General features: G+C 34.4%; 3 protein-coding genes across 3 annotated transcripts; all 3 read right to left on the reverse strand.

Moving 5' to 3' along the window:
- Positions 1–129: 129 nt before the first annotated feature.
- Positions 130–7658, reverse strand: LOC144562976 (putative disease resistance protein RGA4). The gene is made up of 4 exons (XM_078312377.1): positions 7380–7658; positions 4551–5213; positions 597–779; positions 130–174 (listed from the first exon to the last, which is right to left on the reverse strand). Exons 1-4 carry the CDS (start codon positions 7656–7658, stop codon positions 130–132), a joined length of 1170 nt encoding a protein of 389 aa, XP_078168503.1.
- A 5490-nt stretch (positions 7659–13148) lies between these two features.
- Positions 13149–14782, reverse strand: LOC144559832 (uncharacterized). The gene is made up of 2 exons (XM_078308981.1): positions 14214–14782; positions 13149–14108 (listed from the first exon to the last, which is right to left on the reverse strand). Exons 1-2 carry the CDS (start codon positions 14688–14690, stop codon positions 13518–13520), a joined length of 1068 nt encoding a protein of 355 aa, XP_078165107.1. The 5' UTR covers positions 14691–14782; the 3' UTR covers positions 13149–13517.
- An 8003-nt stretch (positions 14783–22785) lies between these two features.
- Positions 22786–25942, reverse strand: EMB1644 (Small nuclear ribonucleoprotein family protein). Its single transcript, XM_078308992.1, has 7 exons — positions 25802–25942; positions 25649–25690; positions 25448–25546; positions 25218–25295; positions 24879–24921; positions 23873–24031; positions 22786–23062 (listed from the first exon to the last, which is right to left on the reverse strand). Exons 1-7 carry the CDS (start codon positions 25802–25804, stop codon positions 23040–23042), a joined length of 447 nt encoding a protein of 148 aa, XP_078165118.1. The 5' UTR covers positions 25805–25942; the 3' UTR covers positions 22786–23039.
- Positions 25943–25955: the final 13 nt, after the last annotated feature.

The following is a 25955-nucleotide window of genomic DNA, read 5'->3' on the forward strand; positions in this document are numbered from 1 at the left end:
TCTCTTGTAATATATGCAACAAAAAAAATAAAAAAAATATATTTTTGTCTCCTCAAATTCTCATCTCTTTACAAAAATCAACATGGTATCAGAGCTTCAAGCTCGATTCTGATAACCTCATATGAATACTCAATAACCCGATAAAGCTTCAAGCTTCCGATAATCCTCAATACTCTGATAAACTCCAAAAAAAGAAAAAACTGAAACTCATCCAAGTGCCAATTTGGCCATCTAAGTGTTGAGTACACTGTACCAGCCACCGTAACAGTCCATAAAAGAAAAACAGTAAGACTGGTGCAGAAAATCCCAAATCAGATTTTGCTGATTGCATACCAGAAAATCCGAGAAAAAAAAAAAACACAAAAAAAACCCATAACCAATATCTTTACCAAAATCTCAAGATCTGTTTGTTTTTCAGATCTATACCAGAAAAGTTCGATCGGATAAAAAAATTAAAAAAAAAAAAATCAACATATCAGAAGCATCTGTTTTTCAGACCAAAATCGAAAAATAACCTCAAAGCCTATCTGAGAACCAACTTCATGATCCGAGGAAACGCTCCAAACCCTAGCTTCGGTCCGCGTCGAGACTCTAACCTCAAAAATAAATCCGAAAAATGCTCCAATTGCAAAATAGGGAACCACACCCATGACGATTGTTGGTTTCTCCATTCTCATCTCCGACCTAAGTGGTGGAAGGTGGCAGAGAAGGGATACGATCGGACAGGGAGAAAGAATGGCGGAGAGGTAGAGGAAAGAAAAGAGCGGGAGCGTGCTTCCCTGGAAAAAGAAAGAGAAAAAGGGGCTAATAAACCACACATAACCTCTCCATTCGTTCATAAAATGGAGGCGTCCAGTTTATTCGCTGGCGGGTCAGATTCAAGCGGGTCAGGGAGAAATGGGTCAAGTGGGTTGGCCGATCAAATGCGAACCCTTCTCCAACAACTCTCTGTGCTGCTTTCTAATCAGAATCAAATTCACAGCTCATGTGGTATTGTATCTCGCACTCAAAATTTTAATTTATTTGACCAAATAATTATAGATAGTGGTGCTACGGATCACATGTTTGGAAATGAAAAATTTCTTACCAATTTAAAATTGTCCAAACATAACCAATATGTGTTAGTAGCAAATGGTATGAAAGAAAAAATTAATTGTGTCGGTGAAATGAATCTTTTCAATAAGAAAATTAACAAAGTTTTATTTTTAAAAAACTTTCCTATAAATCTACTTTCCGTAAGACAATTAACACAAGATTTTAATTGTAACGTAATTTTTTCATGTAAAAATGTTGTATTTCAAGACCGGAAAACCGGGAAGAAAATTTGTGAAGGTTTTCTTGAAAATGGACACTATATTTTGGATTTGCAAAAAATAAATCTTTGTGCTTCCGCTAAATCTATTAATGTTGATCTTTGGCATAGAAGATTTGGGCATCCCTCCGACAAGGTTTTAAACTATATTTTGGATTGTAAAAATTTAAATTGTACTAATTGTGAGGTTTGCAAGTTAGCAAAACAAACAAAACTTCCTTTTTCTCATTCCAATAGTAAAAGTGAAGCTATATTTGATTTAATTCATTCGGATGTATGGGGACCGGCCCCAATTGACTCATATAATGGATTTAAATATTTTGTTACTTTTATTGATGATTTTTCAAGAACCACTTGGTTATATTTACTCAAATCAAAAAATGAAGTGTTTAGTAGCTTCAAAGAATTTTTTTGTTTTATAGAAAATCAATTTAATGCTAAACTAAAAATATTTAGGTCGGATAACGGAACGGAATTTGTAAACAAAAATTTTGAAACTTTTTTTAAAGAAAAAGGGATCATACACCAAACTACTTGCATTAATACACCCGAACAAAACGGAGTGGCGGAAAGGAAAAATAGGCATTTATTGGAAATGACAAGAACCTTGATGTTTCAAAGTAATGTTCCAAAGATATATTGGTCGGATGCCATACTTTGCGCTACACACCTAATTAATAGATTGCCAAGTTCAAAATTAGAAAATAAAATTCCATTAGAAATTTTTTATCAACAAAAAATTACCTTTGATCATTTAAAAATATTTGGATGCACAAGTTTTGTACATATTAAAAGGAAAGATAAGCTAGATTGTGTATCAACAAAAACTATTTTCTTAGGGTATTCACCATTTAAAAAGGGGTACAAATGCTATGATCCTATTAACAAAAAATTATTTATTTCTAGAAATGTTGTATTTTTTGAAAATGAACCATATTTCAAAAAAATAGGAGAGATTCAAGAGCCTAATCACATCCAAATTGAAAAAATAAATTCGGTAACACCCTATATTGCACAAAATAATTTAGAAGAAAATGAAATAAGTGATATTGAAGAAGAAATGGACGATGACAACAATGAAATAAATGAGACCGAAGTAGAGGATAATTCGGGGCCTAGACGAACAACTAGGGTATCACAACCGTCAACTAGACTTAGAGACTATGTTACCTATACCGTCCAATATCCTATACAAGATTATGTCTCATATGAAAAAATTTTGCCTTCATACCAAGCTTACCTTACTACCATAGAAAAAGAAATAGAACCAAGAAATTATCAAGAGGCCATTCAAAATCCAACTTGGGAGAAAGCCATGAAAGAAGAGCTAAAAGCTCTAGAAAAAAATGAAACATGGGTAATTGTTCCATTACCAAAAAATAAAAAACCCGTTGGATGCAAATGGGTTTACAAAATTAAATATAATTGTGATGGTACCATAGAACGGTATAAGGCAAGGTTAGTGGCCAAAGGGTTTACACAAACATATGGCATAGATTACAATGAAACTTTTGCACCGGTTGCAAAAATGAATACCGTTAGGGTCTTATTTTCCATTGCCGTAAACAATGGATGGAACCTATATCAAATGGACGTGAAAAATGCATTCCTTCAAGGAACACTTGAGGAAGAGGTTTATATGACTCTACCACCGGGTCATGTACAAGAAAAAAATTCTAATCTTGTTTGTAGATTAAACAAATCAATATATGGATTGAAGCAATCTCCACGAGCATGGTATGGCAAACTTAGCTCATATTTAATTTCTTGCAATTTTAAAATTAGCAATGCCGACCATTCATTATTTGCAAAAAATGAAGGAAATAATACAACTCTTGTGCTAGTATATGTAGATGACTTAATAATTACCGGAAATAATTTAGAAGAAATTAGAAAAATCAAATTCCAATTAAAAGAAAAATTTGACATTAAAGATTTAGGATATTTAAAATATTTCCTAGGAATAGAGGTAGCTTTTTCCAACAAAGGCCTATTAATTTCACAAAGAAAATATACTTTAGACTTATTAAAAGAAACCGGTAAATTAGGTTGTAAACCGGCCTCTACACCAATAGATAGTAAATATAAACTAAATACTGAAGATGGTGAACCTTTAGAAGATATAAACCAATATCAAAGACTTGTAGGGAAATTAATTTATCTCACGGTAACCCGTCCGGATATTTCATTTTCCGTAAGTCAAGTTAGCAAATTTATGCATTCACCAAGAACACCACATTTAGAGGCAATAAACAGAATTTTGAGGTATTTAAAAGGAAATCCTGGAAAGGGAATATGGATGAAGAATAATAGTTCTAATGCAATATGTGGCTATTCCGATGCAGATTGGGCCGGTAGCTTTGATAGAAAATCCACCACCGGCTTTTGCACATTTGTAGGCGGAAATTTAGTCACATGGAAAAGCAAGAAGCAAAATGTCGTGGCACGATCAAGCGCGGAAGCGGAATATCGAGCCATGGCATCAACCGCAAGTGAACTAATATGGCTCAAGCAATTGCTCAAAGACATGGGAATCAACGTTGATCAACCCATGAAGATGTATTGTGACAACAACTCTGCACGTCACATTGCTCAAAATCCCGTATTTCACGAACGGACCAAACACATAGAAGTTGATTGTCATTTTATTAGAGAGAAGGTCCAAGCCAAGGAAATAGAAACACCGTTTGTTAGAAGTGGAGATCAACTAGCGGATGTATTTACAAAAGGATTGGATCCAAAACCGTTTGAAGAAATCACAAGCAAGCTAGGATTACTCGACATCTATAATCCTAGCTTGAGGGGGAGTGTTGAGAATAATTGAAAATATAAGGGTAGAAATGTAAAATAAGGAAAAAAGGGTTAAAGTGTAATTAGAAAAATTAAGTGACTGTACCGTTAGGTACCATGTACCAACGGTAAAATAGAAATGTAAATGTATAAAAGGTGTCAACCTTCTCTCTTGTAATATATGCAACAAAAAAAATAAAAAAAATATATTTTTGTCTCCTCAAATTCTCATCTCTTTACAAAAATCAACAGAACTCCCATGTATCACTGTTTCTGATAGATAACCACTTGTCAAGCTCTCCTGGAAACGACAGTATGCTCCCAAGCGAATTAGCCGCTAAGGGAACTCCGTGGCACTTTTTTGCAATCTCTTCTTTTGTTTCTTCTTGAATTGAATTAATTTCATCATTTCCATTACTAAGAACTCTTTCCTTTACTAAGTACCAACAGTCACCATTTGATAATAACTCCAGCCTGTGAAGGCAATCGGCACCCATGTGCATAGCAACTTTTGGCTTCGGGTGGTTATGACAATCTTGCTTCCTTTGCTCCCACCCTTCAGCATCAATTTCAAATCATTCAACTTATCCACATCCTCACTCCATAGATCATCTAAAATTATCAAGCATCGTTTGTCATTGAGTATTCTTTTAATAGAGTTCCTTACAGATTGAAGGTCGTTAAAATCACAACGCTCCTGTTTAATCTGTGATGTTATAGCTTCGCCGATTCTTTTCAAATCAAATTCCATAGACACATAAACCCATGCTCTTAAATCAAAGGTCGTTTTCACTCTCTCATCATTGTACACTAATTGGGCCAGGGTTGTCTTTCCTAGACCACCAAGGCCAACTATGGGGATGAAGGACATATCTTCTTCAAGATGCATATCCAATAGCATCCTCATTAATTTTTCCTTCTCTTCAGCCCTCCCTCTTATTCTCTTGTCGTCAACTTCAGAGAAAGTTTGCCTTTTCTTGATTTCATCCAATTGATTGGAAGATGTTTCCTCCTTGAAGTTGAATTTGCTTCTCAATGATGCTATTTTGTCCAATTTTGCTCTCAATTTCTTCATTTTGTGAGCTAGATACAGTTTTGATATGCGTGGAATCTGCCATTGATCCAAAAGGAAAACCAAATCTTAGATGCATTGCACAACGGAAGCCCAGTTATCTGACTAGTGAAAGGTTCTCCACGAGGTGCTTAAAGTAATTCCTAGTGACAAAAATGAGGAAGTATAGACGAATATGACATTTAGATTTGGAAAGCTTTTAAAGCATATGGTTATAACTAATCTCGAGTACTTTTAATTAATTTCTTGCACATCTAAACACTCGTCAAACAAACCAGGTTGGATAAAGATCCACCAGTTTGAACTGACCTGATTCATCAACCCGGTCAGATAATTTGGGTTCAATCAAGGATTAATTGTACATAAATTCCAATGTGAGAAAACACTAATAGAAAATGAGAGGAAATTGACAAACAAAATATATGCTGATAATCCTATATAAATGAGTAGTAGAGCAAAGGTAGTATGTAATCTTATTTGGGTTTTGTTTTACATAGGAAATTAGAACTAAAAGATATAGATCTCAATTTGATATAATGACGTATAATCACTATGTGCAAATTTACAAGATAATTTTACGGAAAAGGTTTGTACCTTCTGAAAAAAATATTTTATTAAATAAGATTGTAGGAAATGGATTCAATACTTATTTTGGCATGACAGATGGACAGGTCAATGTGCATTGAAATGTGTGTATCCTAATTTGTTTCAGATTACCTCTTCGCCAAATATTTTGGTTACTGATCTTTTCAAAAATAATAGTATATTGCTTGCTTTTAAAAGACAATTGGTAGGTGTCTATCTTCAAGAATGGAATCAACTAAAACAACAATTCTCTTCTTCTTTTAGTCTCCAATCAAATCAGATCAAAACATTTGGAGATGGACAGTAGATGGTAGATTTATAGTCAAACCTTTATACAATTGACTTGAATTTGGGGGCATTTCAAATAAGGAGTTTGATTCCATATGGAAATAAGAAAATCCCTTTAAAAATTAAGTTTTTTCTTTGGCTTGTCAAAAGAAACATGGTTCTAACCAGGGGCCGACCCAAACTTTCAAGATATAGGGATCAATCATATAAAATTTTCATAGTGTAAGTGGGGGTCAATTTACTTGTATCATAGCATTTTACTCTAAAATATATAGAAAATCATAAATTAAAAAAATATATATATGGGGGTCAATTGACCCCCATTCAATGCTAGTGGTTCTGCTAGTGGTTCGAACTAAAGCCAATTTAGTTAAAAGAGGACGGCAACATTTCTTCTGTTCTTTGTAGTAACTCTGAAACAATAGGTCATTTGTTTCTCTTGTTCTTATGTATAATCTATATGGTCTTGACTAGTTAATTATAATAATTTTGCTTTAATATGCACTACATAGATGAATATGGATTATTGATGCATCTATTCCACTTAAAGACATGTAGGTGATTAGAGCAGCAGTTTTATGGTTATTTGGCTTGAAAGAAATAATAAAAAAAAATTAAAAACCTTGGCAACGGCTGCCAAATAGAAATACAATTTGTTTTAGGAGGGAAACTGCAAAATCTTTGAGAATTATAGGGCATAGAATTATTTCCTGAACTGCATTTTGGTGTAGAAGTAGAAAAGATGATTCAATGATTCATATTTCAAATTATCTGTAGTTTTACCTACTGATGCTCTAGAGCTTCCTTTGCAGGTCAATACCAGCTTAGTGGTACCAAGAGATCAAGATCTGGTATTGGACCATGAGTTTGGACAAGACCAAATTGATAGATGATATATACACTTGGGTTCTCTCCTTTTGCTTATGTGATGTTTTAGGCAATTTCGTACCAACTTGGTACCATACATTTGCTTGTAGAAACAGTATGTTTGGTTTCTGGTAATGAAATTGGTGGACACTGCTCCACTTTTATGAAAAAAAAAAATTAAAAATTAAAAACACAATTGTTTGACCGTTGACTTGCAGTACAAGCAACGGCCTAGGTAGAGATCGCAGGTAGGAGATAATGTACAATTTCCAATTATCTATCTCATTATCTGATTTGATGTACTGCATGTATATTGATAAGACATTTTTTGTGTAGCTTATTAATTAATATTTCCTAACTTTACTAATAATAGTAACAAGTTGAAAATTTGAGCCGCTATATGAACGATTCAATCATCAGAATTCAGAGATGTAAAGGAAAAAAAAAAAAAAATCCAAAGCTGACCTTACTGGGGACGTCTACTGCAAAGCGGCTGAACAAATCCTCAAGGTCGTATGAGACGGCCTTTAAGCTCTTGAGCCAGTCGCGAACGGCCTCATCCCTAGCAGATTGATTCTCGGCATCCCGGAGCACCACCTGAAGCATTGAAAGAGTGGCCTTGGTGTATTCCAAGTCGTCCTTGAATTTCCACAGCAGGCTCATCTCCTTGACAAGAGGTGAACTCAGCTTGCGGGTCAGCTCCTTCACCACGGCCAAGGCAATCAATTCCCCCACACCGGCCATGGTGATGGGGGCAAATTATAGAACTCCGATCAACCAGTCTTGAAAATGAAGGGTAGTTGTTATTCCAGCGTATTTCACTTGGATACTAACTTTGCTGGATGCATTAAAGAAGATGCCACTAAAATGTACGAGTCACATGGGGAGCGGGTGTTACGGAGGGAAATGTCAACGAAATTGGAGAAGGAATGAAGGATGTGTGGTATATAGTATGTCGTTGACTCGTTAACAGCCTAGATAAGCTCATCTCATCTGCAATGGGCAAGTAATACATTACTTCATTGGTACAGTAATGTATTGAAACCGTGCTGTGTCCTGTTCTGGTGTGTCCGACACATGTATCGTGCCATGTCAAATAAGTCGTACAATATCGGAGATGAACACAATACGTCTATTGGCACGGCACGTCTCCATAAGACATCTTTTGACATGGCCTGCTGGTAGGCAGTGCCTTTTTTATTGTTTTGACTTTTTTTGTTAATTTATTGGTTTAAAAATATGTAATAATGCCTTAAAAATGAAAGTTAATATTTTGATAAGTTATATATAGTTTTTCTCATTTATTTTTTTGCCTGAGATTGTCTTTCCCGTATTATTTTGGGTTGACAAAGTATCTTAAAAATAAAAAATACATTTTTGGGTATATGTAACCTTAGTGAATACTTTTTGGTGATGACAAAAAAAAAACCATCACTGAATATTTTTGGTGCAAACTGGGTACACAAACCAGAGCCAAATATGTTGACCGACACCAAGCTTGACTAGTGTTTGGTAAACGGGCCGGGCCGGGCGGTCCGGGCAAAACCCGGGCACGGGCACGGGTAGCCACGCTCACGGGCGTCACGGGCACACGGGCACAACGGGCCGGGCATCACGGGTTTTTTTTTCAAAAATCCTGCCCTGCCCGTTTAATACCCGTGCCTGTCACGGGTTCGGGGGCAGGACGGTCCGGGTACGGGGGGCCGGGCGGTCCGGTCCGGTCCGGGTCCGGACCGTTTTTTTTTTTTTTCTGTTTCTGTTTTTTTTCGCTGTTTTTTTCTGTTCAGTTTTTTTTTCTGTTTCTGTTCAGTTTTTTTGTTCTTTTTTTTGTTTTTTGTTTTTTTTTTTCTGTTTTTTTTTCTTTGAAAATCAATCAATTATAAATCCAAATTCATACCTATTAAAATTCATTTGACATAGTAATTATATTTGTTAAAGATAGGTTATAATCTATTTTTATAACCTATAAAAATTCTGATTTATTTGTTCACTCTCCATTTGAAATATAAGTAATTATATTTGTTTTTGAACTCAATAATTTTTGTTATAATTAACACATTTTAATTGCTTATGTAATTATATCTTTCCTATAAAAATAAATAATACATATATACAAGACAAAATAAGAAAATCAAAAGATAAAAATTTCATTTGTTGTGAATTAAAGTCATAAATACTCAATTTTGAAAGTAAAAAATTAATTGAGATTAGGCATTTGCTAAACCCGGAACGGGTAGAACCCGTTTTGCCCGGCCCGTACCCGTTACCCGTGGTACCTGTACCCGTTGCCCGGGTACAAACGGGTAGACGGGTAGACGGGTACGGGTAATAAACGGACCGGATAACATGATTTAAAAAATAACCCGTTGTACCCGTACCCGTCTACCCGCCAACCCGTACCCGCCTACCCGTACCCATCTACCCGCATACCCGTACCCGACCCGTTTCACTTCAAAAAAATTAGAATTTTTTTGAAAAAAACAGAAAAAAAGGGAAAAACAGAAAAAAAAAAAAAAAAAAAAAACGGGCGGACCGGACCCGTACCCGTTAACCCGCAATGGGTACGGGTAATAAACGGACCGGATATAGGTTTTGGCCCAATTACCCGTCTACCCGTTACGGGTTTTACCCGTACCCGACCTACCCCTTTACCCATCCTACCCGTTACCCGTAACGGGTAACCCGGAACGGGTCACGGGTTACCCGTTAGCAAATGTCTAATTGAGATAAATGAAGGAAAAATAACATTGAAATAAAGGAAATTACAACTAGCAACTAATAGCTCGCGTTTGAAAATAAAAATAATACAACGTTGAGATAATCCTAATCGGAATCAGAGTTCCACTGCTTCTTTCATTTTCTCTTTTGCCTGCTTCGCTTAGACTTGTCTAAGGCGCATGGTGGGCATATAAAATACTTGAACCTTATATCCTCCCTTGTGCGTGTCGGGTAGGCGCTAATGCAGGAAGGGTGAAAACCTTGCAAACATTCCGCGCAACAGAACATCTCGCTCCTCTTCCCATATTGGTGACAGGGATTGCAAAAATCCACCGGTTCTTTGTTTGTACGTTGTTGGGACTTTTCATGAAGGTTCTCGGGATTTTCTTCTTTCATAAGTTCCTCGAGATCTCTTGAGCGGAAGTAGGGGAGGGCAATCATTTCCCCCACACCGGCCATGGTGATGGGGGCAAATTATAGAAATCCGATCAACCAGTCTTGAAATTGAAGGGTAGTTGTTATTCCATCGTATTTCACTCGGATACTAAGTTAGCTGGATTCATTAAAGAAGATACCACTAAAATGTATAAATGAGTCACATGGGGAGCGGGTGTCACGGAGGGAAAATATCAACGAAATTGGAGGAATGAAGGATGTGTGGTATATAGTATTTCGTTGACTCGTTAACAGCCTAGATAAGCTCATCTCATCTGCAATGGGCAAGTGATACATTACTTCATTGGTACAGTAATGTATTGAAACCGTGCTGTGTCGTATTCTGGTGTGTCCGAAACATGTATCGTGCAATGTCAAATATATCGTACAATATCGGAGATGAACACAATACGTCTATTGTCACGGCACGTCTCCATAAGACGTGTTTTGACATGGCCTGCTGGTATGTAGGCAGTTCCTTTTTTATTGTTTTGACTTTTTTTTGTTAATTTGTTGGTTTAAAAATATGTAATAATGCCTTAAAAATGAAAGTTAATATTTTGATAAGTTATATATAGTTTTCCTCATTTATTTTTTTTCCTGAGATTATCTTTCCCGTATTATTTTGGGTTTGACAAAGTATCTTAAAAATAAAAAATACATTTTTGAGTATATGTAACCTTAGTGAATACTTTTTGGTGATGACAAAAAAAAAACCATCACTGAATATTTTTGGTGCAAACTGGGTACACAAACCAGAGCCAAATATGTTGACCGACACCAAGCTTGACTGCTTTGAATTCAATAAAAACATAAAAAAAAAAAAAAAAGGCGTGCCGTTGCTGAGCGGTCTGAGATATCTCATATTTTTTGCGTGACCGACGTGTCCGGTGTCTATTCGGTAATAACGCAGGGACAGTATAATTTCAGTTTTGAGATTCGTGCAGAACGTATTTGAACGGTTAACATTTTCCAGAAAGTCACGCAAAATATGAGATATCTCAGAGGATTCGAATTCAGAAGCGAACGCTTATTCTTTGGAAATAGTTGAATCTGACTAGTGCTAGTGACTAGTGAAGTGAAAGGAGGTGCTGATATTTTTATTCCATATCCTCTGACGTAACAGAATATTTATGTTTAGATCCGGACCGTCCGATTAGGATCCGGCCCAATCAGCTGAGGTGAAATGTATAGAGCTTCTTCAATAGTTGTGCGAATTCTGATTGGACGGTCTGGCTTTAAATTCAAATCTTTACATGTAAGCGCTTTTTTTTTTTTTTTTCTGTTTTTGAGAAATTTCATGTATATATTTCTCATATACGTAATTATATGAAAATTTAAAAATTTAAAAATTAATCTGATATAAAAATAACAGTAAAAAAAGAAAGTTTATAAGCTGATTTTAATATATTTATTTTTCATTGTGTTTTTACTATTTAATACTAAATTAATTCGACAATATATAAATTTTACAGATAAATACATCATTCATAAATTAGATTGGTTTTCATAACTTCAATTACTATTCGAAGTCAATTCAAAAAATTTTGAAATTCATTTTAGGGTAAATTTCGCCGTAAACTTTGTTATTTGTCAACAATTAGTTACTCAAGTTTGATTTATTTGTTGTGTTCATTTACTCGCAGGCAAGCAAAAGCTAAAAATGGAAAGATAGTGTATATAAAGAAGATGTCGTATGTTATTAAATTAATGAAGAACAAAATACACGAATGGTCCATATAATATCTACTCTTCACCCAAATTGGTCCCTAAACTTTTCTACTTGTAAATATTATATGTACATAACTTTTTATTAAAAAAAAATGATTTTAGTATATTAGTCAGCTTTGGATGTGGAATTGGAATTAGTCCTACTTAGTACCAACTACCAAGAATTGGAATTAGTCAGCTTTGGATGTATAATTATCTCTATTTCAATAGTTGGACAGTTGTCTGAATAATTACAAATAGTATAAGGACCAAATTAAAAATGGATGTACATTAACAAGTTTTGTACAATACCACTATTATAGGGGACCAAGGTACTAAAAGCGCAACTCTGCTATTTATGTACCTTGTACCTACTACCAGTAAAATCCCATTCCTAAAGGAAAATCTTTGTTAATACATTAGCCAGAGGGGAGGGGCTACGATGCAAAAAAGCATACAGGTATTTATTAGTATAGCATGCTATATCTAAAACAAGGAATACAGTTAATAGGATACACAGGTAGTATGCTGGTAAAAAAAAAAAAAGTTGATGGTAGTCAACAAACCAATACCAGATAGGATTATTGCATGTCAACAGAAAGAAAAGGTTGCACAAATAGATGTGGCTTTGAGCCTTTGATAGTACAGGATTTGACTGCCAAGATAAGACAATTACCTAGTCTAACTAACAGAGGATCATAGTTTGTTTAAAATAGTTTACTGCACAAGTGGTTCAGATGATAAGTCAATGCATTTATTGGCTCTACAAAACAATCAAATAAGATTATTAGCTTACCTTACATATTACATCTTTACAAGAACAACTTCAGAGCAAGGATATATCAGCTCTAGTGCCAGTGAGCATTAACATATAAGATGATCATCATAAGTTGTATTTTCTATAAACTATAATTCTTATTTTTGCTGCCAAAAGGCTTGGTTTTGCAACAAACCAATGCAAGTCATACTCTTCCAACAACATTTCTAATTGTGAAAAAGTTTTACTATTCATGAAGTAACTGCTGCTATACAAAAAAAATGATATCAACTACTGTTTTCACAAATTTAGAATGAAGTCTTGTATTTGGGTAACTTTCATGTGCACATTCTTTTTTCTTTTTGAGAAAAGTGGCCATGCGTATAAACAAAGTTAACAAACTGATTGTTTCGAAAACGAAAATTAACAAACATACTATTTGATCCTTGAAAAAAAGATGAAGCAACTTACTATTACTAGAAAGAAATAAGGAGCTTACTATTACTAGAAACAACAATTATGGAGTTGCTGTTACTAGAAACAAATGCCTTCATAATTGCCTCAACTCACTTGAACTGGCCAAATAAAAACCTTAGGACCTAATGATCTAACTGATATAATAAACAACAACAAGAATAACTCGTTCAATGAATGTCAGAATGACAGATTTGAAAATAATCCTAGCAGTATCAATAACTTAGATGTGTGGGCTGCGTAAATAAAATGATATCACAGAGATATTAATATCTCATATATCAGAACTTAAGAAAAAACTTACAGAGAGGGAAAGATAAAGCTGCCCAATAATATTTCGAGAAAATAAAACTGCGAACTATTGCAAGTGAATAAAAAAGTCCATGTAGTAAAAGCTTTAGGTGTTCCTATTAATAAGAGATGTCTCAGTAAACAGAATAATGATTTGGCAAGAACTTGAGCACATAGATATTCACCACCCAACTATATGACTGTTGTTAGCCATGACATTAGGGTTGCCCTTTTGAAATCATGACATCAGGCTCGAGCCCTTTAGAAATCATGTCATCCAGCACCCTGTTTGCTAGCCTAAGTTCACCTTTCTTGCATAGCCCATCTATAAGAGTGGAATAAGTCACGACATTGGGCTCCTTGCCTTTTGCAATCATGCTATGCAGCAACTCCTTTGCCATGTCAATTTCTCCTTTCTTGCACAACCCATTTATACGAGTGGAATAAGTCACGACATCGGGCTCCTTGCCTTTTGCAATCATGCTATGCAGCAACTCCTTTGCCATGTCAATTTCATCTTTCTTGCACAACCCATTTATAAGAGTGTTGTAAGCCACGACATCGGGCTCCTTGCCTTTTGAAATCATTCTATGCAGCACCTTCGTTGCCTTCTCAATTTCACCTCTCTTGCATAGCCCATCTATAAGAGTGGAATAAGTCACGACATTGGGCTCCTTGCCTTTTGAAATCATGCTATGCAACAACTCCTTTGCCATGTCAATTTCACCTTTCTTGCACAACCCATTTATAAGAGTGTTGTAAGTCACAACATCGGGCTCCTTGCCTTTTGAAATCATTCTATGCGCCACCTCCGTTGCCTTCTCAATTTCACCTTTCTTGCATAGCCCATCTATAAGAATCGAATAAGTCACAACATGGGGCTCCTTGCCTATTGAAATCATGTTACACAGAACTTTGTTTGCTTTCTCAATTTCACCTTTCTTGCACAGCCCATTAATCAATGAGTTGTAAGTCACAGTATCAGGCATAACTCCAGCAAGGTACATCTGATTATACAAACCAAATGCCTCAACAAGTAAACCCACTTTCTGGAGCTCATCTATAACCGTGTTGTACGTTATCACATTGGGTTCATACTCCCCACCGTGTTTAGCCATTTTAAAAAACAACTGAAGAACTAAGCTAGTGTTGCCCTTGGAGCAAAGCCCCTTAATAAGAATGGTATACGAGAACAAATCGGGTATAGATCCCATCTTAGGCATTTTGTCAATAACAATGGCTGCAGCCTCACCAATCCTATTCTCAGAACAAAGGGCCTTGAGTATTGGACTCATTGTCATGGCCTTAGCCCTTTTACCTTCTTTGAGAAGCCATCCGAGAAATGAAAAGGCTAGGTTGAGCCGATTCATTTGGACACAGTATTTCATCATGATCCCAAAAGTACAAGCATCAGGACAGATTCCTTTAGTTTGGGTTATACGGTTGAAGAAAGAAAAAACAGAGGGATCAGATTTGCAAACCAAGGTGTTGATTTTTGTAAAGAGATGAGAGTTTGAGGAGACAAAAATATATTCTTTTTATTTTTTTGTTGCATATATTACAAGAGAAGGTTGACACCTTTTATACATTTACATTTCTACTTTACCGTTGGTACATGGTACCTAACGGTACAGTCACTTAATTTTTCTAATTACACTTTAACCCTTTTTTTCCTTATTTTACATTTCTACCCTTATATTTTCAATTATTCTCAACACTCCCCCTCAAGCTAGGATTATAGATGTCGAGTAATCCTAATTTGCTTGTGATTTCTTCAAACGGTTTTGGATCCAATCCTTTTGTAAATACATCCGCTAGTTGATCTCCACTTCTAACAAACGGCGTTTCTATTTCCTTGGCTTGGACCTTCTCTCTAATAAAATGACAATCAACTTCTATGTGTTTGGTCCGTTCGTGAAATACGGGATTTTGAGCAATGTGACGTGCGGAGTTGTTGTCACAATACATTTTCATGGGTTGATCAACGTTGATTCCCATGTCTTTGAGCAATTGTTTGAGCCATATTAATTCGCTTGCGGTTGATGCCATGGCTCGATATTCCGCTTCCGCGCTTGATCGTGCCACGACATTTTGCTTCTTGCTTTTCCATGTGACTAAATTTCCGCCTACAAATGTGCAAAAGCCGGTGGTGGATTTTCTATCAAAGCTACCGGCCCAATCTGCATCGGAATAGCCACATATTGCATTAGAACTATTATTCTTCATCCATATTCCCTTTCCAGGATTTCCTTTTAAATACCTCAAAATTCTATTTATTGCCTATAAATGTGGTGTTCTTGGTGAATGCATAAATTTGCTAACTTGACTTACGGAAAATGAAATATCCGGACGGGTTACCGTGAGATAAATTAATTTCCCTACAAGTCTTTGATATTGGTTTATATCTTCTAAAGGTTCACCATCTTCAGTATTTAGTTTATACTTACTATCTATTGGTGTAGAGGCCGGTTTACAACCTAATTTACCGGTTTCTTTTAATAAGTCTAAAGTATATTTTCTTTGTGAAATTAATAGGCCTTTGTTGGAAAAAGCTACCTCTATTCCTAGGAAATATTTTAAATATCCTAAATCTTTAATGTCAAAATTTTCTTTTAATTGGGATTTGATTTTTCTAATTTCTTCTAAATTATTTCCGGTAATTATTAAGTCATCTACATATACTAGCACAAGAGTTGTATTATTTCCTTCATTTTTTGCAAATAATGAATGGTCGGCATTGCTAATTTTAAAATTGCAAGAAATTAAATATGAGCTAAGTTTGCCATACCATGCTCGTGGAGATTGCTTCAATCCATATATTGATTTGTTTAATCTACAAACAAGATTAGAATTTTTTTCTTGTACATGACCCGGTGGTAGAGTCATATAAACCTCTTCCTCAAGTGTTCCTTGAAGGAATGCATTTTTCACGTCCATTTGATATAGGTTCCATCCATTGTTTACGGCAATGGAAAATAAGACCCTAACGGTATTCATTTTTGCAACCGGTGCAAAAGTTTCATTGTAATCTATGCCATATGTTTGTGTAAACCCTTTGGCCACTAACCTTGCCTTATACCGTTCTATGGTACCATCACAATTATATTTAATTTTGTAAATCCATTTGCATCCAACGGGTTTTTTATTTTTTGGTAATGGAACAATTAACCATGTTTCATTTTTTTCTAGAGCTTTTAGCTTTTCTTTCATGGCTTTCTCCCAAGTTGGATTTTGAATGGCCTCTTGATAATTTCTTGGTTCTATTTCTTTTTCTATGGTAGTAAGGTAAGCTTGGTATGAAGGCAAAATTTTTTCATATGAGACATAATCTTGTATAGGATATTGGACGGTATAGGTAACATAGTCTCTAAGTCTAGTTGACGGTTGTGATACCCTAGTTGTTCGTCTAGGTCCCGAATTATCCTCTACTTCGGTCTCATTTATTTCATTGTTGTCATCGTCCATTTCTTCTTCAATATCACTTATTTCATTTTCTTCTAAATTATTTTGTGCAATATAGGGTGTTACCGAATTTATTTTTTCAATTTGGATGTGATTAGGCTCTTGAATCTCTCCTATTTTTTTGAAATATGGTTCATTTTCAAAAAATACAACATTTCTAGAAATAAATAATTTTTTGTTAATAGGATCATAGCATTTGTACCCCTTTTTAAATGGTGAATACCCTAAGAAAATAGTTTTTGTTGATACACAATCTAGCTTATCTTTCCTTTTAATATGTACAAAGCTCGTGCATCCAAATATTTTTAAATGATCAAAGGTAATTTTTTGTTGATAAAAAATTTCTAATGGAATTTTATTTTCTAATTTTGAACTTGGCAATCTATTAATTAGGTGTGTAGCGCAAAGTATGGCATCCGACCAATATATCTTTGGAACATTACTTTGAAACATCAAGGTTCTTGTCATTTCCAATAAATGCCTATTTTTTCTTTCCGCCACTCCGTTTTGTTCGGGTGTATTAATGCAAGTAGTTTGGTGTATGATCCCTTTTTCTTTAAAAAAAGTTTGAAAATTTTTGTTTACAAATTCCGTTCCGTTATCCGACCTAAATATTTTTAGTTTAGCATTTAATTGATTTTCTATAAGACAAAAAAATTCTTTGAAGCTACTAAACACTTCATTTTTTGATTTGAGTAGATATAACCAAGTGGTTCTTGAAAAATCATCAATAAAAGTAACAAAATATTTAAATCCATTATATGAGTCAATTGGGGCCGGTCCCCATACATCCGAATGAATTAAATCAAACATAGCTTCACTTTTACTATTGGAATGAGAAAAAGGAAGTTTTGTTTGTTTTGCTAACTTGCAAACCTCACAATTAGTACAATTTAAATTTTTACAATCCAAAATATAGTTTAAAACCTTGTCGGAGGGATGCCCAAATCTTCTATGCCAAAGATCAACATTAATAGATTTAGCGGAAGCACAAAGATTTATTTTTTGTAAATCCAAAATATAGTGTCCATTTTCAAGAAAACCTTCACAAATTTTCTTCCCGGTTTTCCGGTCTTGAAATACAACATTTTTACATGAAAAAATTACGTTACAATTAAAATCTTGTGTTAATTGTCTTACGGAAAGTAGATTTCTAGGAAAGTTTTTTAAAAAATAAAACTTTGTTAATTTTCTTATTGAAAAGATTCATTTCACCGACACAATTAATTTTTTTCTTTCATACCATTTGCTACTAACACATATTGGTTATGTTTGGACAATTTTAAATTGGTAAGAAATTTTTCATTTCCAAACATGTGATCCGTAGCACCACTATCTATAATTATTTGGTCAAATAAATTAAAATTTTGAGAGCGAGATACAATACCACATGAGCTGTGAATTTGATTCTGATTAGAAAGCAGCACAGAGAGTTGTTGGAGAAGGGTTCGCATTTGATCGGCCAACCCACTTGACCCATTTCTCCCTGACCCGCTTGAATCTGACCCGCCAGCGAATAAACTGGACGCCTCCATTTTATTAACGAATGGAGAGGTTATGTGTGGTTTATTAGCCACTTTTTCTCTTTCTTTTTCCAGGGAAGCACGCTCCCCCTCTTTTCTTTCCTCTACCTCTCCGCCATTCTTTCTCCCTGTCCGATCGTATCCCTTCTCTGCCACCTTCCACCACTTAGGTCGGAGATGAGAATGGAGAAACCAACAATCGTCATGGGTGTGGTTCCCTATTTTGCAATTGGAGCATTTTTCGGATTTATTTTTGAGGTTAGAGTCTCGACGCGGACCGAAGCTAGGGTTTGGAGCGTTTCCTCGGATCATGAAGTTGGTTCTCAGATAGGCTTTGAGGTTATTTTTCGATTTTGGTCTGAAAAACGATGCTTCTGATATGTTGGTTTTTTTTTTTTTTTTTTTTTTTTTGTGTTTATCCGATCGAACTTTTCTGGTATAGATCTGAAAAACAAACAGATCTTGAGATTTTGGTAAAGATATTGGTTATGGGGTTTTTTTTGTTGTTTTTTTTTTTTCTCGGATTTTCTGGTATGCAATCAGCAAAATCTGATTTGGGATTTTCTGCACCAGTCTTACTGTTTTTCTTTTATGGACTGTTACGGTGGCTGGTACAGTGTACTCAACACTTAGATGGCCAAATTGGCACTTGGATGAGTTTCAGTTTTTTTTGGAGTTTATCAGAGTATTGAGGATTATCGGAAGCTTGAAGCTTTATCGGGTTATTGAGTATTCATATGAGGTTATCAGAATCGAGCTTGAAGCTCTGATACCATGTTGATTTTTGTAAAGAGATGAGAGTTTGAGGAGACAAAAATATATTCTTTTTATTTTTTTGTTGCATATATTACAAGAGAAGGTTGACACCTTTTATACATTTACATTTCTACTTTACCGTTGGTACATGGTACCTAACGGTACAGTCACTTAATTTTTCTAATTACACTTTAACCCTTTTTTTCTTATTTTACATTTCTACCCTTGTATTTTCAATTATTCTCAACACAAGGCGTCTAGGTACTGATTGTAGGGAATGATTGAGCTTGGAGGGTTCTGAAGAGCCAACTGAGCATGCATATATTTGAGGTCACAATGTTGTGGCTATTGCTGCTGTGACTTCCTCTGAATCGTGCCGAGAGTGTTGCCATTAGTTTTAGAGGGTCGTGGTTTTGGTTGGTTGGGGAACTTGGATTGGTGGATGGCATAGCAGAAAAGGGGGAAATTACGACGAGAAGCAGATGGTAATGGAATTGTGGATGGGGATTGAGACTGGGATTGGGATTGGAATTGGGATTGGGAAACTGAAGGTGAAAGGGAAAGGAAGGGGACAAGAGATGACACATGCATCATCTTTTAAGACAGCAAATGGATAGCACATTCACAGTGCTTATATAAATAATACCTTTTCTAAAGTGCTGATCAGAACTCAGAAGTAAAGAAAGGGAACCACAGTAAAGTGCTAATCTTAATTAAACACAATAACAAAGAAACAAATAAAGAGATACAGGATTTTCAAGAGGAGAGAACCTGTTCAGTTCATTGAGCGGTTTCGTTGAATAGGAGAGGGAGGATAAGGATAGAATGGAAGGACCGAAATTTTTATTCGTGTATTAAAAAAAGAAAGAAAATTCAGCTATGTCCTCATTTTTTTTTAAATGCAAAATTTATCCCGTTGCTTTCGGTTATTGCGAGTCCGTATTCCCCAGGTACCTGAGGTGCAAGCCACAAATCTGGATCATTCTTTTCACGTGGCACGAATCTAAAAGCAGACCCCCTACAGTTCCACCCGGTTTTGGATAAAATTCAATCCAAAACCGGGTGGAACTGTAGGGGGTCTGCTTTTAGATTCGTGCCACGTGAAAAGAATGATCCAGATTTGTGGCTTGCACCTCAGGTACCTGGGGTGATACGGATTCAGTTATTGCTGCCTCGGCTCTTCTTTTGGCAAGATTCACCATTCATCCAACAACACATCCTTGGCACTTGGGTAAGAAAATTTACTTGGGTAATTTTTTTTATTCGATGAATTAACCAATTTCTGTTTTCTGACAAATTAATTTATAATCAAAAGATGAAGTTTTGATAATGATATATCTTTCACATTGTCTCGTTTTTTATGGAGTTTGGCTAATATAATATCAATGTCATTTCAATTTATATAACACAAATTCTTAAACCTATCAAATCAACTTCAAATGGTGAATCTAAACCGTTTAAATCCATCTACTTCATTAGTTGTACATTTACATGCAAAATTTATAATTTTTCGAATTTATTTAGTATCAAGTCAAGCGGTCAAATGTGTGATTTTTAAAATTAATTTTAATACATTAATTTTTCAATACTTTTACCACTTGATTTGATACTAAATAACTCAAAAATATAAAATAAAAAAATTGCATGTAAACACATTACTCATAAAGTAAATCATTTTGAACGGTTTGGATTTAATTGTTCGAAGTTGATTTGATAGATTTTAGAGTTTGTGTTATATAAGCTGAAGTGACACTAATGTTATACTAGCCAAATTCTTTTTTATGATGATATGAAATATGCTGTTTCTTTCAACAGTGTTATTTAATTAATATGCTGTTTCTTTCGTATTGTCTCGTTTTGATATGAAAGCCTGCGGTGTTATTTTGGGCTGAGAAGGAATCCCGGAATAAAGGTTGAAAGTTGTTGGGCCTGGCCTTTTGGGCCATCACATAATGGTGTTTTTGTTGGTGGAGAAAATTAATTGTGTAAAGTCTTGAATGACCTATGGGTCCCACAAGATCTCTGAAAAAAAAATAAGCTTTTCAGCAATGACTACAAATTTTGTCTATCCCATGTTTTATTTCCAGAAATTGTTGTATTGGAATATAACATATTTTATTAGATTTTTGTTGTTTGAATTCGGTAGATTCTCTATATGGAGCGGGCTGTAAAGCTTGCAAAATTCGGCAGCCTTAGAAAGTGTTAAGATGCATAATTCATGAGTTGAGCTTCAGAAAAATATACACGTACAAAAAAAAAAAAAAATAATGTGCGAACTCATACAAATTGCATTTCAGACATACACCATTCAAAGATAAACAGTCAAATACAATGCCAACACGAGTAACTCATTTATTAGTTGTGCATATAATTTGTTTCAATCACACAAATTTGATGATATGCATATATATAATATATGTTACCTTGAACGGTAGATATAGATTTCACAAAATTTGTGTTGAATATAGATATGTTAATAAAAGAAATTTGAGAAGTAGAGAAAAACTAAGTCTGTACAATATAATGATATTTTATACAGTTTTATTAAATTATAATAAAATGAGATATTTGAGAAAAATCAATAAAATATATATAAACAGAATTGAGTATATAAGTTGAAAATATTTAGAGTTTTGAATCTTATCCTAGATGAAATTGGTTAATTTGGACTGTAAAAAAATAAAAGGAAACTTAATAAATATATTTAAAATTTAAATTATTTTTGGATGTATCGTTACTCATTCTGTAATAAATCTCTGTTTCCAAATCCAACTTGTTTGAGAAAGTTATTAAATTAAGGAAGTCATGCAATTAAGATAAAATATTTTAGAATTCTTGGACAAATTTTTAAAAATAAATATTTCAATTTAATTATTAATTTTAGAATCATTTTGATATTATTTTTCCTATTGTAATAGAAAAAAGTTTATGTCTAAGTTTGTTGCAGTTTGTTAAGATAACAATATTTTTTTAGTTTCAATCACAGACCATCTGACTAGAAATCAGATAAATCCGGCATAAACATATAATACATGAATCCGGATTCAAATTAACAAGTTATGTTATATGATTGCGTGCAGTAATTAATAAGTAGGTTATTTAAAATATTAACTAGTCAAAGAAAAATATTTATGTCCAATAATTATATCCTGGAACTATATTAATATATTAACTCTCAATTTTCTCACAAACAAATATGACTATGTGAGCACTGATTCTCTTCAAGATCTGTCTGTAAAGTTCTGATCCAACGGCACATAGAACTAACCAATTGACCAATTCAGATCCCTTAAAGTACCTCAAATTTTGAACTTGAATTCGGACCCTCTGATCAAAATCTCAACAAATATTATGTAACTATGAAAAAAGTTTTAATTTTGATTTACTCCGGACATGGCACCAATGTAATTATTACATTATATAACTAAAGAAAAATTATATGTTATTGTGTCGCCTGAAAATTTATCCAGTTGTCAATGTACCTTAATGTGTATAATAAAAAATTCTCAAAAAAGATCAGAAACAAAATTCTAAACTTAAAACGTTGTCGTTGTTCCCGTCAACAAGAACATCAACCATCAAACCATTGCCTCTATTCCAAAGAACGTGCATAAAATTTCGAAAATGTGAGACGCAATGGTTTTGATTTTTGAATAAGGTGATTCATGCTTACATGTGCTTAAGGTTCATTAACTACTCAATTTAATAAAAAAATGTATGGGAATTGGGAAACTACTAGAAGATGTGCATAAACATATATAATTTGTAAACATAAATCCTCAAAATCACATTTGCCACATACACAAGGCATACAGTTATATCTTGAAAAATTTAATAACCTCCAAAGACAACAAACTAATTAAACATCTATCATCCCATCACAACATTTCAAACTTACCCCTTAAACCAAACATACCCATAACCAACCTCACACAAAACTCTTTTTAACTTTCTCCAATAGATCCAATTATAATGATATGCCTCCTTTCCAGTCGATATTTAGCCTCGACCACGACCACCACCTATATTCACCGCAATTATTACAAAATACAACAGATATGAACACAAAGTAAGAAATGATCGTTAAACTGAAGGTAAAATATGAAAAGGGCAATCATTTTTCAATTAGTAGCATATATATGGTTTCAAGAACAACAGAACTGCAAACACTACAGGTAACACAGCATCCATCCTTGGCCAATTGTCTAATGGGTACATGATGCCAGAATAAAACCTAAAAGAGTGAGGCTATGATACTATGCATAGCACAGATTGGTCCGTACTACATATCAATATTTTTGTTTTCGAAGTCCAAATAGTCAGTCAACCATTCAATGTGATCTCCATATGAATATGTAATTGCAGACTAAATTTGGCATTTATTAGAATTTTGTTGCTATTTTTTTTTAGATAAGTAGAAAATCACTAGTTTTGAATGGTGATTTTCTGCAAATCTAAAAAGTTTCTAAAAAAATATAAAATTTGTTCTACAAGTACTTTTGGATATGGAGTTCATATTGAATGGTTCAGACTGATTATTTGGACTTTGAAAATGAAGATATTGGTACAGACCAATATGCACTATGCATAGTACCATAGCCTCACTCAAACCTAAAATTAACATAAAACAAGAGCCAACAAAAAAAAAAAAAAAAAAAACAAAGAGAGAGAGAGAGAATCTGGCCAGCATCAAACTGGTATTGCTTTTATACCCCCAGGTATATACCAATATTGCATAAAATGAATTTTTATTTTATCTTTTAAAATTTTTATCTGCTGTTTTTATTTAAAAGTGTTTCTGAAACAGAATAAAAATAAAATCAAGAATGTACCTTTGGGACCACCTTTACCGGGCCCACCACCTCTGCCACTTCCTCTACCGCCTTTTCCATCATCCTGACTGCCACGCCCGATACCGCCTTTCATGGGTTTTGCACCAACAATTTCACCTCCTCTCCCTCTGCCACGTCCCACACCCGGTGGCTTCCTATCTGCTCTTCATATATCAAACCCGTTAGTTATACATATACAGAGAAAAATTTCAAACACAATTGCACAACTGAGAAAACACTTAAGAGTGAGGCCATGGTACTATGCATGGCGCATATTGGTCTGTACTATGGATAAATATCTCCATTTTCAAAGTCCAAACAATCAATCTGAACTATTCAACATGATCTCTATATTAAAATGTTATTGGAGACCTTAATTTTATATTTTTTAGAATTTTTTAGATGGGTAGAAAATCACTTGATCTGAAAACTCTACACCATTCAAAAGTAGTGATCTTTTACCTATCTAAAAAAATAGTACAAAAATTCTAAAAAGTTGTAAAATTTAGTCCGCAAGTACATTTTCATATGGAGATCATGTTGAATGGTTCAGATTGAGACTATTTGGACTTTGGAAATGAAAAAATTTAGCCGTAGTACGGACCTATCTGTGCTATGCATAGTAACATAGCCTCGCTCAAAAACTTAAGTGAATTAAAGCATCGGTCTTTTCCAGTCAAGGTGTTTTACACAGTTGAATAAGACTATGTAACAACTCTTTTTTGAAAAGAAGACTAACAATGAGCATCTGTATTAAGACTGTGTACTCGTGCACAAAATGAAAATTTAAGTTGAGATACTAAAACCTAACTGGTATGATACCAAGAAATACAAGTTTATTTACACTTTAAACTAACTAAAGGAAACAAAAACATTCCAATTTTCAGAAAAAAAAATCCATGAATATACTGTCGGATATCACAAATGAGTATAGAAATATTAACAAACTTCAACTGCAAACAAAACCACAAAAAATATTAAAAATAATAATGAAGGAGAACATAACCTGTACGGTTCTTAGTAGTTTCTTCTTGAACCTTGTCAATGACCTGTATAAATTAGCAAATGTAATGTTAAAAACAGTATTTTGTTTCCTTGTTACTCATGACATGGAGTTTCATTAGATTATCATTTTCAATTGTTTCTGATCTATAATGAGGCTTTCTAGTACTTCCAATCAATTACCCATGGTAACTGTTCATTATCAATAGGGTACTACTAAAACCAATCATTAATTAATATCATGCTAAGTCCATGTTAGGTTATATAATTGGACAATAATAAAAACTGATTGTGTTCTTACTGGTACCAGAAATAGAACAAAATTAGGAGCTGTGACTTGTACCTCATCAGGAACTCGAAGATACTTAATTGTGTTGCCACGTATGTAACACTCTGGCATTCTCCAAAATCGATCACCATCCTATAATTACAGGAACCCAAAAACACAAGTTGCTGGATAATTAAATTTGCAATTGGTACCAAATCCACACCAATTGATACCACACAAGTCTCGGTTTTGTCACTATTGTTAGAATAGTAAAGAAAATAAGATATAAAGAAAAAAGAAAGAACCTTTGAAGTGCAAATGACCTCTCGGAGGTGAATGTTCATCCAAGTGTCACAATTTACCAAGTGGCCATTGTAAGTCTCTCCATTCTTCAATTCCACCAACTAAAAATAAATAAAAAAAAGGTATCCTAAATTGCCAAACCAGACAACAAATTACAAGAAAAAAAACAAGAAGAGGAAGAAAAGGCGGCAAGATCAACGTACCATGGGATGGCCTTGAGCAGTCTTTAAGAGCGACAGCGGCAACTGAGAAAAGGGACTAAAATTAGAATAAAAAAAACCCCAAGTACGGATCGTATTAGTGCAAGAGTAAATAGAGAATCGGAAATTTGATTTGAGGGAAGATGCCAGAAGTACCATTTTTTCTTGATTCCAGCGATCGGAGAAACTTTGAGAGAGCGAGATTTGGGATTTGTATCTTTCGCCGGGGGGGAAGGGGAATTAGAGAGGTTGGAGAAAATGGCCTAGGGTTTTTCGAGTTCAAGGGGCGAAGGTCGGGATGGGTAATGAT

Source organism: Carex rostrata, chromosome 1 (genome assembly GCF_964058835.1).
Source record: "Carex rostrata chromosome 1, lpCarRost1.2, whole genome shotgun sequence".
Taxonomy (NCBI): domain Eukaryota; kingdom Viridiplantae; phylum Streptophyta; class Magnoliopsida; order Poales; family Cyperaceae; genus Carex; species Carex rostrata.

Excerpts from the sequence above, each read along its gene's own strand:
- LOC144562976 (XM_078312377.1), bottom strand. The coding sequence starts at position 7,658 with ATGGCCGGTGTGGGGGAATTGATTGCCTTGGCCGTGGTGAAGGAGCTG. Across the intron at positions 5,214-7,379 it reads CAGTAGACGTCCCCAGTAAG|ATTCCACGCATATCAAAACT; the intron begins GTCAGCTTTGGA and ends GATCAATGGCAG. Across the intron at positions 780-4,550 it reads GTTATTATCAAATGGTGACT|GGAAGCACGCTCCCGCTCTT; the intron begins GTTGGTACTTAG and ends TTCTTTTTCCAG.
- LOC144559832 (XM_078308981.1), bottom strand. The coding sequence starts at position 14,690 with ATGATGAAATACTGTGTCCAAATGAATCGGCTCAACCTAGCCTTTTCA. Across the intron at positions 14,109-14,213 it reads AAATTGAGAAAGCAAACAAA|GTGGCGCATAGAATGATTTC; the intron begins GTTCTGTGTAAC and ends AAGGCAACGGAG.
- EMB1644 (XM_078308992.1), bottom strand. Across the intron at positions 25,296-25,447 it reads AGGTCATTTGCACTTCAAAG|GATGGTGATCGATTTTGGAG; the intron begins GTTCTTTCTTTT and ends CTGTAATTATAG. Across the intron at positions 23,063-23,872 it reads CGGTAAAGGTGGTCCCAAAG|GTGGTGGTCGTGGTCGAGGC; the intron begins GTACATTCTTGA and ends CGGTGAATATAG.